Raw genomic sequence first — 19,734 nt, 5'->3', positions numbered from 1 at the left:
AGGAGACTTCTCCAAGTTATATTTAGATTTGAAATGCGGCGCTAGTAAAAATCCACATGCGACCCAAAAACGTTAAACATTCTAGGATTTTCACTATTTTTTATACTTAATTTAATAAATGAATCAACATGATTGATGATTGATTATCTAATCAGTGCTGCAGCTGTTTGTATATAAGCGGAAATATTTTTTTCATAATCCTTTCAACCACTTGTTGCGCTGTTTATTGTGGCTCGTTGCATCGATTTTCCCATTTTACCCTGCATGAACTGCGCAGTTTGTGGGTGAAACTCTGTTAAATCCTGATGCTCCAACAGAGGTTTCCTAGTTTTGTACAAGGGAAATTTGAAAAATTGCACCAATTTTCCATAGTATCCCCCTTCTTAGTCGTTAGTTACTCGTTTCTGGCAAATTTATCGAGCTAAGAAATAATATAGATAGTCAGCAATTTCCAACAATTCACTGTTCGTATGGATGCTTCGCATCAATCTTTTAATTTATTTACGAAGTTGCTCAACTTCTCCTAAAGCTCCGGTATGGAACAACAGGATACAAGTGGAAAGTGGATTTTCCTTTCCCAACGCCAGTCTGCATAATGTTTTCCATTGATGCGGTGAATCGTCGTGTATATCATAAGTAAACGAATTTCAATCAAAATGGAAGACTTGCTTTTGAATATTGTTAAAGAAGCAAACGGTTCCAAACTATGCCATCTGAAGCAAAAGGCCCAGGAGGCACACGGTGAGTTATTTATTCTCACCTCATGCATCACTATTCAGAATTTTGGTCTCATTGTAGATTTATTGGCGTCGCAAAACAACCTCTTAAGAAATCCTTCTTTCGAGTTGCGATCTGTCTGCTTCATACCTCTGAAGCTTGCTCTGGAAAGTAAGCGAAGCAAGCTGGTGTCTTTAGCTTTGACCGGGTTGAATGTATGTAGTAGCAGGAGGAAATACTGTACATTTGGACTTAAAAACCGACGTTTTTAGAAAATTATACGCGATGAAAGATTTCAATCGGGTACAGAACCTGAGGATGACTCATTATGGCTTCCTGCTCAGCTACTTCTGGCTACGTCGTCAATGCTAGCACATTGCGAGGATACCCAGGTACGCAACGACCTTGAAAAAGTGTCTTTTTTGCAATTGAGAAACATTTTTAGGTGCACATTCTAAGGGTTGTTCTGAACCTGGCCTGTACAGCCAGTTGGGCTTTGAATGGACGCTTAGTGATGCTGTTGCTGAGTCGCTGCGGCGATGCTTACGAGCTGGGTACACAGCCAGTTAGAGCTGCAGCTCAAGCTGCAGCCAGCCAGACTTTGACTGCTTTCTGCACTTTTTTGGGTAAGGATACTGAGCTCCTTGATTATCGGGTCAAGTGAGTATTGCAGGAAAAAACAATGTGATTGATTATAGTTGATTCAATAGAAGAAGGAAATATTGTTGTCGATGTTGATGATGATTCTTTATCTTTATCACTATGGACAAAGTATCTATTTACACAGTTTTATTTTATTTTCTTCTGGTATGCCAGGAAGCAGTTTTTCAAGTTCAATAATTTGGTCTTGTTGATGTTGAAATGAGTCTTTTTATCTCACAATCTTGTTCACCTGGCCAAAACCACCACAATTTTTCAATTGTGATTCTGTTTTTTGAAATTGTATTTGGAACCAATCGAGACACTTTTTTTTGAAGAATGATCTGTTATTAATTCACAATCGTGATAGGATATTTTATATACCTGCTACCTTCATGTGGATTCTGATGGAAAGGAAGTTTTTTGCCTGGAAGACTTGAAAGCAACCATATTTAAAATCTGATTGTTTGTGCCTGCACAATTGGTTAGTCGCTCTTCGCATTTCTTCATGCTGTTCAATTCTATAACTTGAATAGAACTTTGTCCGCATTATACCTAAGAATAACCAACGTATACCTAAGATTAGGCGGAATTAACAATATCTGGGTTTCTTTTAGAATGTATTGATTTTATATGCTGCAATTGAATTAGCACAACAAAAAAAAAGTGATTTGTTAAACACTCTTTGAACTTTTTTCTGATTTGACGGAACTGATTTTCTTTCAGTCATTTTATTTCGCGCCGTTTCTTTCGCAAATTTTCCTTTTTTAATTTCCCTTAATGCTGAATTAGTTGAATAAGAAGTGGAAATAAAACATTTCAATTAAAATGAAATGTAAATGCTTTTTAAACGCGTTTTAGAATAATTCAAACTGAATTTTGCTGAAACCGAAATTGTAATTAATCATACATCGTTCTTTAGAAACGGAAATTACGAACAAATGCTTCGTTGTTAAAGTACGGTACGGGTACACATATTTTGATTAATTTATTATATTAGAAAATTTGTCTTTATTGACAATTGTTTGGAAAGTGATTTAAACTATTTGTAATTTATCGATTTAAGCATAATAAAAATTTTCTAATCAAGTTTAGATCTACTGCGATTTCCTTTCGAATTATTCAGGGACACGGAAACTTCAGAACTTTGGTAACACAAAGATAATTAAATATGTAGCTTTTATATCTATTTAAAAGAGAAATTGAAAGTAGTAATTTTGTAATCGCAGTATCAGCTTTGCGAAAAAATTTTCATTTTGTGATCTTATAGTTTAATGTGACTGAAACTTTTTTGAAATTAAATTTGTTCTTTTTGTTCATTAGCTGGTATCTTTACTACTTTACTTTTAACACCCTAATAGCAGAATGACTGTATTTATCACTTTTATACGTATTTTCCATGCATTTATTACATAGATGAAGAGTGTCAAGAAATACTGCAACAGCAACAAAAGCACAAAAATTCGGGCAGCAGCGCTGAAATGGTATACAATAAGACTTCAGCAGTGGCTTGCTTCAATGAAGCCATTCCCGTGATGCAATATATTTGCAGCAAATTGGAGGAAAATAAATTGTAAGTATTTATTTTGGAGGAAGTTTACTTTCCAGCGAATCCTACCTATTTAGACTGAACTGCCACAAATAATTTATTCCAGATTACCAAAATCGGTGGACTCGACAATTTTTCTTTTAGAGTGTTTGCTCACTTTAGTAAACACGCTTCCACATACAGTTCATTCCAATATACATTTCACCACCTTTCTATGGCAAAGATTCTGCCCGGCCTTGCTGGCTTTATTGGGGTCTCCAGGCGATCCAAGTGGACAAGGATTGACCAACAACCAGGCCAAAATAGTTTACAGGCAAATAATTCACTTAACAACAATAAAACGAAGCGTAATTTTTTCAAATTCTTTTTATTAGCATTGGCATTCAAGTGGTTCGATTAGTGGGAAGAGAAAGGCCGTTAAGGCCCGTTCTTGAAGCTCTTTTCCACAGAATGCTGCTCCTACCAAGCCCCGCGAAACGTCTTGAGCCTTTAAAGGCCGCAAGAGAACTTCTTAGGTCTCCTGGAAGATTGGCTGATTTGCTGCTACTGAGTGGACCCATACACAGACATGCAGGAGATGACATGGCGATCATAAGACTGTGAGTAGCTCTAACAGGAGGTTTTTATTGGTGCTGATTTCTTGATATTCTTGTCGATACTGATGCATGATTTATGCAAACTGTTGTTTGAAATGTTCAGTTTTCTAAATTATTAATCTCTAAAGGGACCTCTAAACGAGGTAAACGGTAAATGATTTAACAATCAGTGTTGTGTGTTTTCTTGTTAAGCCTAAACCGACGCAAATCAATCAAATTAAATTACGGTTATAAAAGTTCTCATGCTTACTTTTCTGGCTCTTGTTTTTTGTTTATTAGATTGGTAATTAATGGATCTTTGGAAGAAACCTGAAATAAAAACGCACTTTTCTATAATTCTGCGAATCTAATTAGAGTCGACGAATTTAACATTTTGGGATTCAAAATGCTGGCATAATGGGAAGCAAAATGAATGAAACTTTATCAAACATGAATTTCAGAGATAAAGTAATCTCCTATTTGTGTTCTTCTCTTTTTATTCAACGTGAAGATTCTTGTTGTGAGCGATGTATTAGATTCATCTCTATTTTTCAATAAGATCAAAAATAAATACTTTAAACGATTTTTCTTGTTGATTGTTCCAATTTAACAACTTGTTAGCTTCCTTGCCAAATGTTGTCAGTTTTTCACCCCAACACGGAAAATGTTTGCAGAATAATGGACTCAATTGAGGAATCGTCTCAATGCAATGAGCATGGCGTGGTGTTAGCCAGCGTTGAATGTGTTGGAGCTCTGTTGGGGTCATTAGAGGCTCTATGCCGTGGTGAGGGTCTAAATCAGGAGGCTGCAGATCTAGCCAATTCTCGATATGCTCTATTGGAACATGCTGATTATACAGGCCCTCTAACTTATCAGTCTTTAGCTAGGTTGCCTAAGCCTTACAGGTGAGCATAAACCAGGTGCGTAAGCTATATTTAGCCACACGGGTTTGGTGGATTATAGGGATGTGGTGGCAAATTTGCGTTATCAAAGTGATTCGTCGGATAGCAGTGGGATTGAAGGAAATATTCGCGACGTGGAAGGAGAGGAATCAGACTGTTCTGGAGCAACTGAAGGCCCAGAAGAGGAAATTGTCCATTCGGATGATAGCATTATGGATGATGAAAGTTTCCTGACCAATCAACAATTACAGAAGCTTTACAAGTTGCCAAAGTCTTTAAATTTAGTGAGTACAATACTGTGGCTGGACATAAAAAACGTTTAACAATGGAAATTCTTTTTGGATTATAGGGTCGCACTGGCTTGGATGAATGCAACACGGACATTGAGAGGCACAATGCCAGGCATTTTGTGAAAACACTGCAACAAATTTTATTGCCCAATTTACTGACACTGAGGTCGTCGATTCAGGTGCTTGTTGTGGTTTTTTAGCTGAGTTTATTCTGTTATAAATATTTTTCAGGTTGACGAAGTTTTGCAAGAATTTGCCTCAAAATGTTGCCAACACAACTCAGCGCAAAGTTATGAAATATCCACAATTATGAACGCGGATGGGGTGTATTTGGCTACTTATTCCGCCCTTTTGCTTGATTTAAAGCTGATCCAAGCAGGCCACTACGACGAAATTAAAAAAGAAGTAAGATTTTTTGACTTTTTTTCTGGCAAAAGATAACCTGCATCTTACTGGTAGGTAGCTGTCCCCACCACAGAAGTTCAATTTGTGGAAGAAATTCATGGAAGCGGAGTTTTGGTTTACGTGTCTGCCACCTGGCTCTGTGAGCTTTACCAGAATGTGCTTGCCAAGTCCTTGCTTCTATCTGCTGGGTATGAGCCCAAAAATCGCCAGCAGCCAGCACTAGTGAACTTACTAACAGGTAATTTTTTTGATACCAGTCCGTCGAGAACATAGAAATCCCTTTTGAAGATGTTGGCGGATTGTCCCCTTCGCAACTTCTGACTGACTGGCAAAAGCTCCAGAAAGTCCAAGGAACTCCGGAATCTAGTCCGGAAGTGGAAGCAGGCATAAAGTTATCCAGGAGAGTTTTAACGTGCTGCTGGTCTTCAGTAGTTAGTGTTCTGGGTACTCCGTTGAGAGAAAAAACTCATCTGAGTGGGACTTCTGCGCTGAGCAGACTGGTAGCTCGTAGGGCGCGTCAGAAATATAGGCAAAAAATCAAAGACGACATCATCACTGCTAGCTTGGAAGGCTTACATAAGGTATTATGCTGCGATATGGTAATGTATCTGCAAAGTGCCGATTTTCAGTATTTTCAGAAAATGCACAGTTTTCGATTAAAAAACTGAAAACCTATGAATTGACCAAGAAAATTAACGCTATATTTGCAATTTGATTCTTTAGTTTGTCGGTGAATTGCATAGTTTTTGATTTAAAAAAATGGAAACCGTTCGATTATCCCAGAAAATAAATCTTATATTTAGCTTTTGATCGTAGTAGTTGGCGTTTGAAAGTAGTAATTTTGTAATCGCATTATCAGCTTTCCGAAAATTTTTGAATTTTGTGGTCTTATAGTTTAATTGCACTGAAACTTTTTGAAACTTTAATTTAGATTTGGGTAAACACTATACCCAGTTTTTTATTTAAAAAAGGGAAACCGTTGGATTACCCCAGAAAATAAATCTTATATTTAGCTTTCGGTACTTTCCAGATAGAAAGACGGTGAGCAATATTTTCCAATTCTGCTTTCATTGGGGGACAAAGGATCGTTTGCTAACATGCACCAGTTGAAGATTTTTCAATACTTACTTCAGCCGAAATAATTACCAATTTTTTACTTAGTTTAGTCGTAATTTTTTAATCAGGACATTTAATTTTCCTAAATTATTCTGTTCGATGCACGCATTCTTTGTGCTACGCGAAACTGAGGGTATTAAATGGAGCAATATAAACTATGAATTATAATGACAAGAATTATTGACCAAATAGTGTGAATGTGAATTAACTTATTTATCAATTCTCAATAAGTTGTTGCATTTTCTCTGCTTTTGCCAATATTGCATTTTGACAAAAAAAACCTTTATAGGTAATTTTTTGCTTGATGATGTACGAACTGGGTTAAAAAATGGATTAATTTTCTTGCAAAGAAACTTCGTTAATGCAGCTGTCCTCCCAGCTGCATATAATTTAGAAATTAATTTCTGCAATCCTGTACATCATACAGACATTTTTCTGCTTCATTCATTGCCTGTTTTTATTTTTAGTTTTATTTAATATTTGAAAAATTTGTTAATGAAACAACTGTTTTTTGTTATAATGGCATTATTATAATTAGATGTTTCTTGAGAAGAACTATTTTTACTCAAGATGATTTTTAAATATTAGATAAAATAGAACTATTTGATTTCTGCGTGTGTTTTAAACAATCGCTGTTTTAATAAAGACAGAGGTGTTCGAGCATTTCCCCAAAGCAAAACCCGTTTTGATATCTGCTAAAATTAAAAAAAAAATTGAAAAACTAAAAAAATCTTTAATACTTCGAAAAAAACCTCATTTACAGAAGCTTTCCGGATTATTTTCAACAGTATATTGTGGTGCTGTTTATTTCCTCCCAAAATTAAAATAAGTCATACTTTGGCTTAATCTTTGGCTTCAATATTTCTAATTGAAACGGATTTGCTGGAAACTTGAGTCCTACAGCTAACAATGGTTATTTTAGGCGGCGAGTTTGAGTAACATTCTGAAGCTGCAAACAAGAAGCAGTAGCATTTTAGCATTACTTTCGGCATCTTCTTGCAAAAATCAATCGACCAAGTTGTTAGCGTCCCATGCCCTATCACTGGATGTTTTGCTCTCCAAAGGTAAGAACGATGAAATAAGCATTATATTAAATTTAGTTTTAATTTATGCCGGATTTTAGTCGTGAATACACCTCTGCTCAAATCGCTTTTAATCACTTTCTTAAAACGATATCTAGGAATAAGTATTTGACTAAAGTTCATTTCTCTTAATTCCCAGATACTACTATGTATTATTATCTATGTTTATTCTTAATTCGTAAATTTATTCATTCAGTGTCTCATATTTCCTCTTGATTTCTCTTTGTAGTTATTCCGCTTTAAATAAATTTATTTAGAAACAAAAGTTATTTTAGAGAAAAACTTATTTAACTATAAGTACACATAAAATTCAAATCGGCTGACTTTATAAAAATCGTTCATCAGACTTAGTTAAAAATTACAGCAGAATGCTTATTCATTATTAGTTTGTCTATTGATTTATCATGATTTCGCATTTCATCTTTTAGATAAATCAGTTCAAAAATTAGTCAAAAGAAATAAAAATTAAGTGTTAGCTAAAGTAAAAAGTTTGATCTAGAATCAAGATATTCCCATTGTACAAACGTCTATCTACGTTTCTTCTTAAGGGTTTATTTATTCATTTTTCTACAGGACTGGAATTGGGTTGTTATAGTGCAGCTTGTTGGCCTCACGTTTTCAGTGCGTGTGTAGCTGTAGCTGGTATAGAGCATTCGCTTTTTAGCAAAACTGGTTCAGCTCAACTTCTAATGGTAGCTCAGAATACTCAGAACAACATCATAACGTCAACGACCAAATCAGGCAATCAAGATTCGCTCAATTTAAACACGACAGATGAGGAAACATGGTAAGTATTTTTAACAAACAGTGTAATTGCCAATTTTTATTGAAGTAGCTCTCAGTTGTATGTATTTATAGGTTCAGAACATATTCAACTATTCAGTTTATGTGGTGGTGGTATTAAAACAATATACATTTTTCTGAGGAAGCTGAAAATGCATCTAAATTGTCTTGGTCAAGTTTACAATCTTCTCTTGTAATTTTATTTGGTATATTCATACTTTGGGGATAAAATTCCTTCAGCAAGTGATAATATTTTTGACATATTTTTAGTGTTGATGTGTACAGCTTCTTGCATAGCTCTTACGCATCTGACCAGAGCGGATCTAATGAAACAACAATCGCTGATATTGTAGAAAAAAGTGGAGCGAATAATACACAAGGCCAAGGCATTTTACGTGGAGTATATGCTGCAAAAATATGTTGCGCTTTATCCCAAAAAGCTGACGAGTTGTTCCATGCTGCGGCTCTTAGGCTGTCTTTGCCTGGATTGTGCAGCTTTATGACCGAGCTGTGCAAAGCTTCACATGCCCAGGTGTGTTTCAGACTCTAATAGTTTAATGCATTAGACTTCATCTGAATGGGCTTACGAATGGAAAATACTGTTTTAATACTTTCAGCTGTTTACGAAATACGAGGAATCCTCCAGTGTACCGAAGAAATGGTGGAAGAAAGAGTTGGAAATTCAGCAGAAACCTCCACCCACACTATTGCTGCATCGCATTGGAGAAGTTACATTAAAATGCATCAAATCTGGACGACCTCTAATTCACATTATGAAAGTCTGGTCTATTGGTATTTCAGCCACATTTTTTTACTAGAGTTTGCAGTTGTTACTGTTGATATTATTGTTTTCAGTGGGGCCTCATTTTATGCAAGCGGCGTGTCACAAGGACAGAATGGTTTCGAAAAAAGCCGTAACTTGCATTCATGACTCAGTTACAGCCTTATTGAATGAACAGGCTGAACTTCCGCATTTTCATTTCAATGAAGCCCTCATAAAACCATTCGAGAACCTGTTGTGCTTGGAGTTATGTGACCTGGATGTTCAGGTAAAACTGCTTATAGAAATGTTCAGTTTATAATCTGTTATAGGTGTATTTTTCATTTTTGAATCGCATAATAACAACAAATTTAATAAATCCTTAAATTTGTTTTTACATATTTATTCAATGTTCCACATGTAGGTAATCCGGGATAGAATTATATCAACTTGATTTCGTCATATTTATTTTTCGTACGGTGGTTTATGTGTAGCAAATTAATTTATGCGGTCGGGGATTGTACGAATGGAAGCTATAAAGTGTACGTTGGATGAAAAATATAATACTCGAAAAAAGTCTATAAAAGAAAAAAAAATATGTATTGGGTCACGTTTGCGTTGTTAATTTGATTACTTCCACCGCATATCGTAGTCTGGAAATCGACTAATTGTTGTTTCCAAACTAAAATATTTGTATCTTTGGGAACTAGTAGAAGAACATGTTGCATTTGGGTTATACCTACACTTTAAAGCTAAAAGTTTATAACACGTTATCTTCATTTTGAGACTTTTTCAAGCAAAAATAAGTCTTAAACATCGAGGGATCGGTGTTTTAACAGAGTCGAACGGAAACTATTCCAATTGTTGTTTCAACTATTCCATTTTAAATGTAACGACGCGCTGTTCTCCGAATTCAGCGTGTTGAGAGACACGTTAACAAGAACATGTTCATAAATTTCGTATATAGAAATACAGCTTCAAATCTTACTCGGCTTTCAAAGAATGGCAAAATGGTCATGTTGGACAACTAGAGGGACCGTTTTGATAACCTCTACTAAAGTATAGAAACCAACAGCAAAAGGAACAAGTGTATTTTGATACTAAAAAATATTTGCAACAATAATTGTAAAAAACATTTAAAATATTTTTAAATTAAAATTCGTAATATCTTGCAAATTAGCTGACGACTGGCGCATCAGAATTATTATTCATTTTTCAGGACCAAATTGTCGCGTGTCTGTGCGAGTTTGTTGAAGCCAACAGAACAGAAATTTGTTCAGGTTGGAGGCCCCTATTCGGAACACTTCGAGTTGCAAACGCCAAGAATAACTCTGCTGCTGTTTCGGATGTCTTCAGAATTTTCTTATCCACCGACAACACTTTGGTGTTTGCAAATGCAGCTTTAGATTATATTCTGTGCTTACTGTCTCATATAAAGAATGCAGATGATGATGGAACTGGGGATAACTCACTACCAGCCACTCCGAGCACATTGAGTAAAAAACCTGTGGGATTCTTTGAGAAGGATGTTGAGTTTCCTTCAAAGCTATTGATAGGTAAGCCGAGAAGTAAAGTAAAATTATGGCAGTCCTTTTTACTGGGTGTGCCAATTCTCAGATTATGACAAATCAAGTGAAAAGTGAGCAAAAGTTCTGATAAATTGTCAGAAGGTAAAAACTTATTCAAACATGAAAATGAAACGCTTCCGGATTTCTACTGATTTGCTGTAAAGGGCAACAGTTGAAAGCGCATTTTTAATGGAACGACTGAGTATATTGCTTATAGAAATGATTTGATCGAATTTGAACAAAATACAATGTGTATGTTTTTAATAATTTCCTTGGGTAAATGATTCATCAATTTAATCCTTTAGTAATTTAGATCGTTTTGAAAAATAGCACAAGAAGTTGCATTTGGGCTACGAGATATACAAGCCTGAAAAACTAAATGTATTTTTTGCAAACTTTTTGGAATATTTACTAGATAACTGTTTGTCGTTCGAGTATCATGGTTTTGTCTGTCTGAAGTGTAACGGTTCGAGTACAACTCTTCTTCATTATTTTAAATCGACTAGAAGTCTTGGGAACTAAAAATTTTACTAATGGCTTTGAAAAACCCACTAACACTTAAGGTTGCTAAAGTTCAGTGTTTTATTAACACCTAAGTCTATTTGTCTCAACTTTCTGTTTTCTTACTATTAGATAGAGAATAAGAAACCAGATCCAGATGGTGGAACGTGGGTGAGGAAATAATAAGTATTTTATATTGGAAAACGAAATTTCACACACATAGCGCATTTTGAACACACATTTAGTTGCAAAATTAGGCCAACATTTAATGTTTTACACCACCATTTTAAATAAGTTCTATATTATTGAGGCGGATTCATTTTTTTACAAACTTCTTGTTGGGTATTTCGCCTCAAAATTTTTGTCTTTAAAAAAGACAGAATTTCCTCACGTCTTATATTACAGATTGATGAATAGTGCTCCTATTTAGCAGTAAAAACGCATTATTTATCCAAAAGTAATCAAGAACTATCACCTAGAGGGTATCCTGCGACACACTTAGGTAAATTTTAGGTATGTTTCAGCTCAAAAAAAAGTTGCTTCACACTACTTTAGGGAGATTATAAATTGATCGATTTTCTGGGGGTGTTATCCTAATTTTACCACCATTTTAGATTGAGCGCAGAATGTGTAGAAATACCACAGGATAGAACAATAAATGGTGCGTTTACGATGCGAAATATAGCTTGGGAAATGTCCGCAGTTCTTACAAAAAGTCTAAATTTCAAGAAAAGTATAACAATTTTCGCAGTTTTTTTAAATTGCAAGATTGGATCAGACATGACAAGAATTAGAAACCCAATTCGGAAAGTGGATTCTCAGATATTTAGAAAAAATGTCTCAAAAAGTTGCGGTTGATGCCGTAATTATTGTTTGCAAACTTCGCTGGTTTAATTTGTTTTAAAGCGCGTTATTTGTGCGATTAATAACTCATTTTTTAACCAATTAAAATTTTGAAGTTTTGGTTTGTAATTAGAGTCTTTAACCATCAGAAAAATTTTATGGACGCTTTTGCGGCCTCCTTGAATAAATTTCTCAAACTGCGCTTTTAGTAAAAATTTCGCTTTTTCTTCTTCAAGTTCACAAATAGACAAGTAGACAAATAAGCAACCAATTCGTTTTTTGCGCGAAACGCTGTTTACTTTGAACTTTTGAGCATATAGGTTTATTATGTGACTAATTAGCGTAGATTCGGTTTCTCTGCTGCATGCAAATGCAAAATGAGCTCCAAACATTGTTAAATTTTCAAATAAAATCTATTCAAATTTTATTATTTTAAACAAATTTAATTATTAAAGAAAATGTTGAAAATATCCGCCAACAGGACGTATGAGCTCAACAAATTTTGCTTTACCCTACTTTAGAGAGATTATAAATTGATCGATTTTCTGGGGGTGTTATCCGATAATATTTAGAGGCTACGAAAAAAAAACTGTAAATTTATATAAAAACTCCACTATTTTTGTTGTTGATTTGTCCATAGACTAACGAGACTATGGACCAAAAACCAAGAAACAAATTAGAAACATTAACATTCTGTGGCTCACTAATAAAGCTACACGAATTATTATAACAGAGTGTCTACATATTTTTAGAAATTTTCTATATGTATAAACTAACAATTTTATAAAAACATGAACATAATGTCATTAATTCATATGGACAGTATAAAGAAGAAGTAGTTTCTTTTCTTTCCCCTTACTTAATTTCTGTTAACCTGGCGCTAGAAAGCGGCAAAAAAAGCTGGATAAAAAATGATCATTCACCTTTAAACATCATTCACCTTTAATTCGAATGTACTTTAAAAAGTTGCTTTGAAGTATCCATTTTTTAATTGTTTTTATGGGAATTTATATTCCGTTACACTTTGCCCTACATGGAACATTCAAGTCGTCGAATAGGTACGACTAATGCTAATTATTTAAAGTGATTTTAACAACTCTTCCAGAAGCATTGAAAGCCGTTTTTATTTATTTTAGTAACTTCTGAGAAATTTTTCTACGCATTTTATTATAAATTAGTTTTATTTTTTCGCCAAATTCAATGCGTTAATTCGCTGTTTTCAATTTAGAAGCAAAATATAAGTTTGACGTAGTAGCAACTTATTTAGTCCCAAGGCAAATTCAATTTCGATTTTGGACATCGCATGAAAAAATGAAAACTTAAAAAAACACATGTTTAATAATATGAAAAAAATGGACAATACAAGTATAAGAGTAATATTTGTCTGGCTACAAAATCTTATTTATTTTTACCATTCTTCACATCTTCACATTAATTGAATTCCGCTCTATATGTTTTATCAAAAAATCTAATGTTGTTCTTTGATAATTCAGGCTGTGTAGACTTATGTTTCGAATCGCTGAAGCTACTGCAGAACTCTTCAGAAATATTGTCCATGATGTACTCAATGCCAAAGTCGCCAACGTTTAATCTCTCGCATCGAATGATTATTGATACTGAACCTCAACTTGTCGACCCCGTGGTAAAGGACTCAGAAATCGTCAGCTTCAGTCATATGCATAATGATCATGTTGATTACGAAGTGCTCAGCATTCAGGAAGACTTTGATGAATGTGCGAAAAGCGGAATCAGGTTGACGGAGTTGGATAATCAAAGCGGAGTGTTGAAGGTGTATTATATTCTGCTTGGTAAGCTACTCTTGGCCAAAACCCTGAAAAACTTTAACAAAATATTCTTTACTTTTCAGACGGTTTGTCCTCAGCTATAATCCTGTCATCGCCCAAGAATCAACCATACGTAATCGAAAGTCTTTTCAAACTGTTGAGAGATGTAATCATTAGTCCGGGTATAAACTTTGGGTTTTGTTGTATCAATCACATCCTGCTTCCAATGGTGCAGAATTGGTTGCGCCAAAACTCCAAATCCCAGAAGACCCAAGAAGTATGGCAGAACTTCAAGCACTGTTGTGGTTTAGCCAGTGAATTAGTAGTTGATTATTTGTATCATGTTCAGGTAGTAGATTTTTCAACTTGAATTCAGCGAACTAATTTAGGAGGTTTTTAGGGCGATTCTAGTCAATTGAAACAAAATCCTGCAGCTACTCTAGCGCTAAAACAGTTGCTGCTGATTTTAATAGAATGCATTGCTCAGCCGCATGAAAATGTTGCTAGACTTGGAACGTCTTGCTTGAGACATGTTATTCTGGGTGTTGGAAAACTTTTAACTGAAAGCCAATGGACGATTTTAGTCACAGCTTTGCATAGAGCTTGCTACGTTAGCCTTTGTCCTTTATATCAGCTTACGTTAGCATTCAAGGAAAACTCTGATAGCTTTTATGGAGACCTGGCAACTGTGAAGGTGGCAGCAAGGAAAGATAGCACCCCAACTGAAAATGAACGCTTGTATGAGCTGGCCCAGCAAGTTTTCCTAATGCCTTTTCAGAGAAACTGCGGAAAATGCACAGGCAGAGCTTGCGAGTGTGAAAAGGGCATTGCCATTGATGATAGAAGTTATGTGTTTCTATTGTACCCAATTGACTGTAACTTGATGCTTAATCCTGATATGTACACCATCCGAGTACCATTTAGGAACCTGGTGGTGGGAATTCTGGCCCATCAGATGTTGATTCAGACTATATCAAGCGCTTTGCTACAGAATCTCAAACATGTTACCCCGATATTGAATATTTTGCAGATAAACTCCTGCAGGTGAGCAACAGGGGGTTCTATAAGACGTTAATGTAATCCTAAGAACGTTTTCTTTGTAGCTTAAGGGGTATTTTGCCAAAAGTTAAAGCCAAGCACGTTCACATGCTTCTAAAGTGCTTAGAGTTATCCAATATCAAAGCTAAAGATTTTGATATGCGACCTGGATTGAAATTCCTAACTCAGAAAGTGGGAAATCTTTGCAAATCTGCAAATTTATACACGCAGGCCAATACATCGGAAGTTGTGCAGATCATCGTTTTGATTGAATGTTGCCTTGATGGCATTGAAAGATACAGTATCGAGCCAAAAAATATGAAAGAAATTCTTGCTAAGGAAGATGATATTGGGGACGAAGACAGAACTGATGTCAAGCAGGAATCTGAAAAGGATGACTTGGGATATTTGGAAATATTTTTAAGAAAATTGCATTGTAAATGGGAAAGGTTGGTGTACATTTTGATTTAAGTATCTAGTAATTGCTACCGGTTCTGAATTCTTTTGAAAATCAATAACAAAGCTGCTGTTTACAGCAAAATTTTGTAGATATGAGTTCAGTTTTTCAATTCAGGATCACCCAATTATGGAAGAAAAATGAGAACGTATAATCAGATGAGAAAAGAAAGCAATTTAAACCTCTAAGTAAACTGAGCCAGAATGTTTCAAAATTCGAACTTGTCTGTTTGATATTATAAGCCAAAGTCCTTTGATGTTTTCGAAACAATGATATTGTTTTAGATATTTGTTAGATATTTATTAAAAACTTCAAATTGAAACGCTTAAAAAAGCTGGTTTTTCTAAATTTGTATTTGAACTCAATTCAAGTAAGTCAATGGATTTATAAGACATACCTATTCATTGCAATACTAAACTGCAGACATTATAGAAAAAAACGCTTACGGCACTTTATATTCATAAACATATGCCTTTGCAATATTTGTTTATTTAATCAATTCTAAGTGGAGAGCTAGAGGCATATAATTTGGTATATATCGTGTATAAAATAATAAAATACATCATCATTGATATTTTGTAGACTGTGCGAGTCGTACATTAATCTCACTATAAACATTCCGGAAGAAACTATCGAAGAATCGGAGAAAGAAAAACCCAAAGATGAAGCTGCTGAACCCCAGGTTGGCATTAAATAGATAAAATGCCGCACTGTCTATCAATTTTTCTAAATTTAATTGGTATTAACTTTAACTCTTTTCGAATATAAATATTAATTGCTCGTCGCCATAAACGAGATATACGTATAATATAGAGAAGACAATATTTTTGTAGGTATTTAAACTAGCCGAGTTCAAGCAGCAATATGAAACTGATAATATCAGCACTTTGAGTACGGATTCGGAAAGTTATTTGGAGAAGGAAGCACTACCCAATGTAAAAGACGATAAAATTGAAGAAACAGCTAAAGCCGAAAGTCTACCAAGCGGAGGCGATGAGCAATCGATCTCGCCAACCTTACCACAAACGTCGAAAAAAACTGGAAAACTGGATAATGGTATGAATAAAATCTGGCGTAATATTCACATTGATAACTTAAATGTGGTGTAATTTCGCATACAAAAAGCGACCTAATTCTGACATTTTCGCTACGGTTACGTCTTCTGACAAATAATGTGCATACAACATTTAAAAACGCATAAGTTGCAATGTTAGTTGTCTTTAGTTGGGATTGGCAAATAATTTAATATCCTAAAGTAGGCACTTTAAAATCCTACAAGCATTTTACAAAGTATTTGTGACTGAAAAATCATTATTGGGCTTGAAGTTAAATTTAAATAAGGACGAATTTGAGATTGACTAATGTACTATTAATTTGATTTGCCAATAAAACATTTTTTCATCTGAAAAAGCCGTTCCCCTGACGATTTTTTTGCAGTTGCAAGCAAAACTTGCAAAAAAATGTTTATTTCAAATGCTTAATTGATTAAAATTTCAAATATCTTTCCGCTTTATCTTTTTCTCAATTAATCCGTCTAAAAGACGATTGATATCACTGACCATCTTACGTAATATAATCGGCTGCCGAGTTTATAAAAACCAATTGATTTTTATTTTAGTTGCAAATATGCATCACTTTGTATATTCATCTTATTGATTCTATCAGTGTTTTAATCTAATTAACACAATTAAAGTGAAGAAGGAAGGAAAGTTTTCGAAATTTATGATTCTGCGCGTAGATGTGTTTTCTAGATTAGTATTTTTAATATGAAAATTTTTAATACTAATAATACTTTTTTAGGCTTGGTTTCTCCAAGTAATTATTTTTTAAAGTTATTGCTAGATGAAAAATGCGTAATAAATATTTTTCGCATTTAGGATATTCCACAGACGACGAAACCAATGAACTGGCTGCAAAGAGATATGAAGTGGCTTATGAAAAGTATAAAGTTGAACTTAATTCCATCAAGTATGATAGGAATACATTGCTGCAGATGCGAGAGTCAACGATTTCCAGCGATAACATCATTCTGAGTTGCACCAGGCCTGGAGACTTAACAAAATCTTCCAGGTAATTATTTGCCAAATACGTGCATTTAAATAATTTAACGCGAAAACAAAAAATACTTCCAGCTGCCAGTTATGGACAGAAGACGGTAGAATTAACGGCAATCGCAGAATTTTTGTCGGCACCAGTCCAAAGTTAAATCCTTTCATGCCGTCTACTATTCCTCCACCTCAGCCTGTACCGCCCGAAATTCAGCAGCAAAGAGCATTGAGCATTTGTAAGGTAAGTTCACTACTTTGATTTTTATTATATAATTTATTTAGACCCATTGTTCGATAGGTAGTTATAATGTCTCCGGAAAAAACAATTGAGCACTCATATTCTTTAATTTGGGATATTTTTTGAAGATATGAGTAAGATAGTCAAATTAGCAAAGTTAACTAGAATTTAGTTTGTGTTTGCCCTGTTAAGGTAAAGGACTTTAGAAAGAAGTGAGTTTTAAGATTTCCTTAGCGGCCAAAAACATTTAGCATTATTGATCGATGTCTAATTTGCAATCGGTTAAATAGATATAATTGTCACATTATTTAGTCTTTTGTACATTATCTGTTATTTTCATTGTGATTTTTTTTAAATTATGGTGATTACTAATGATCCGAGAGATTATATTAAGTTATCAGTTACTAAGGACAACAACAAGAAATCTTAATTTCCAGTAAAAATATTATCGACCTCAGCAGTCTTTCGGCCCTCCTATGTACCTTTTTATTAAGAAGAACCTTCCTATTCTGATTTCCTACCAAGTGCTCTACACATCTGCTTCCGCAATTCAATTTTTATAAAAACGTTGTGAAAATAACGAATTTTTTCCTCTCATCACTTTTAGGATGCTGAATCATGCAAGACTACTAAAATTGAGACAATGGAAGCGTGCTTGGAACTGCTTAGCAGTTTGCCATCCGAGAAATTGTCACCATTGGCTTCACTATTGAAACAGGGTGCAGTGATGTTGATTGGTGCTCAGGACGAAAAGATCAAGACAACCGCTGAACTTTTGCTGCAAAGGATGAATATTTCGTATGTCGATTACGACGATTACTAAATGGGTAAATATTTTCCAAAATTCCAAGTGAATAATGAAGTGTATCCATTTGTTCCTGCTAAAGTTGCATATTATTTATACCAATAATATACCGTCACATTGGCTAAGAAGGGTAATAAGTTAATTTGGTATACAGTTTGAGGAGAGAAATGAACAGATAAGCGCTTTCAGGTTGGCCTAAAAAAGTATGGTAGCATTTAAGGCTTTTAGAGCCATATTAGCTAGCGTATGAATAAAGCACAAAAAAGCTTTTATGAAAAGCAAGCACACATTTGAACAAACCAGGTTTGAATTGAACTAGTGAGATGGTAAAGACAGATATTTTTTCGAATATTGTACTAGCTACTAATAATATCCTCGATTCTTTTCAGTCGTTTAAGGTGCCCTATATCTTAAGAGCTATTAAATGTAAACGCTTCTTGCCATACAGTGTGGATCAGTTGTAATCTTTGAAAATATTGTTTCGATTAATTTTAAAGTGCACTAAAATTGAGATAAATGTCACTAAACGGTCGATTTTTAATTAAAATTATTTACAAAATGAATGAAAAGGAAATCGACGATATCAAGCAAACATGTTTTTCTATCGTTTCCAGGTAAGATAAATTTGTTAGTTTCTCAGGTATAGGATTGGTTCTCATAACAAAAGTACATTATTTATAAGTTTTAGTTTCTTAACGTTTGGTGTATTTATTCTGATTATGTTTCATCTTTAAATTATATAAATAAAGTGACACCAAGGAACAACGAAAAAAAAAACATACGTTTTTACGTATCATTTTCTACAAAAATGTAACTTTTTTCCTAGATAGAAGAAACGTTCTTAATTCAGAAAATACAATATATGCAAGTGCATTACAACTGTACCATCCTGCATATGTATAGTATAGTTAAACATACAAATAGCATATATTTTTTTTGTATATCTGCATTTTTTCCATAAGTAGTATTAATCTAGAATTATAGGCCAATTATTTCACTTTATGGAGGCTTATTTTTTGAAAGACAAGAAATTCCACATAATTAAGACTTTATTCTGTTACTGTGATTAAAACGTATGTGATTAGTTATTTGATGTTTCGAAGTACCAAACCTGAGCATCTAACCAACTTTTATGTATATCATTATTATTATTGCTCACTAAATACACTTGCGCTCATGCTTAGTTTAATAGTTAGTTGTATTTATTTAGGTTCCCTTTAAACTGCTCCGTTTCTATTACCAATAACAAACGGGTATCAGTAAACCAGTTTGTTCGTATTTCTACTGTTGTCTGTTAAGTATTATTTCATTAACTCTTTCACTTAAAAAAAAAGTTTTTACACATTTTCAAAAAATTATATATCGTATTTGCCATTTAATAATATAGACTCTAGCAATCAATATAATCCGTCAACACTATTATTATTCAATTAAGTTCAATTTAATCAGTTAAGGTTGAAATATAAAATTTTGTGGTCTACGGTAATTAAAAAAAAATCGTATTGCGTTTAAGATTTTGTTGTCGATTATGGAGCTCTGGCAGCTTCAAATATGAAAAATATATAGTTGGTTGTTAAGTAACTTTTTATGCAGGAAATAACAGGTTTTTTATTTGACTTATTTTCATATTTTTT

The 19,734-nt window shown here is 34.2% G+C and overlaps 1 protein-coding gene across 1 annotated transcript; it reads left to right on the top strand.

Annotated features, from left to right (window-relative positions):
* The first annotated feature begins 369 nt into the window (after positions 1 to 369).
* LOC109538365 (brefeldin A-inhibited guanine nucleotide-exchange protein 3) lies at positions 370 to 19,291 on the top strand. Its single transcript, XM_019905582.2, has 28 exons — positions 370 to 741; positions 799 to 932; positions 990 to 1,109; positions 1,163 to 1,343; positions 2,773 to 2,929; positions 3,012 to 3,218; positions 3,280 to 3,504; positions 4,155 to 4,385; positions 4,444 to 4,666; positions 4,732 to 4,851; positions 4,904 to 5,077; positions 5,132 to 5,315; positions 5,366 to 5,658; positions 7,116 to 7,257; positions 7,849 to 8,062; positions 8,329 to 8,590; positions 8,676 to 8,850; positions 8,914 to 9,107; positions 10,038 to 10,374; positions 13,224 to 13,538; positions 13,598 to 13,863; positions 13,915 to 14,558; positions 14,618 to 15,001; positions 15,592 to 15,691; positions 15,843 to 16,065; positions 16,887 to 17,079; positions 17,142 to 17,298; positions 17,903 to 19,291. The coding sequence occupies exons 1-28, from the start codon at positions 657 to 659 to the stop codon at positions 18,116 to 18,118; spliced, it is 6,156 nt and encodes a 2,051-aa protein (XP_019761141.2). The 5' UTR covers positions 370 to 656; the 3' UTR covers positions 18,119 to 19,291.
* The last annotated feature ends 443 nt before the right edge of the window (positions 19,292 to 19,734 follow it).

The sequence above is a fragment of the Dendroctonus ponderosae genome, unplaced genomic scaffold, assembly GCF_020466585.1.
Source record: "Dendroctonus ponderosae isolate FM_Combo_2020 unplaced genomic scaffold, Dpon_F_20191213v2 Dpon_F_20191213_2, whole genome shotgun sequence".
Classification (NCBI taxonomy): Eukaryota; Metazoa; Arthropoda; class Insecta; order Coleoptera; family Curculionidae; genus Dendroctonus; species Dendroctonus ponderosae.
Note: the sequence above shows the minus strand (reverse complement) of the source record. Positions and strands in the feature narration are given on the sequence as shown.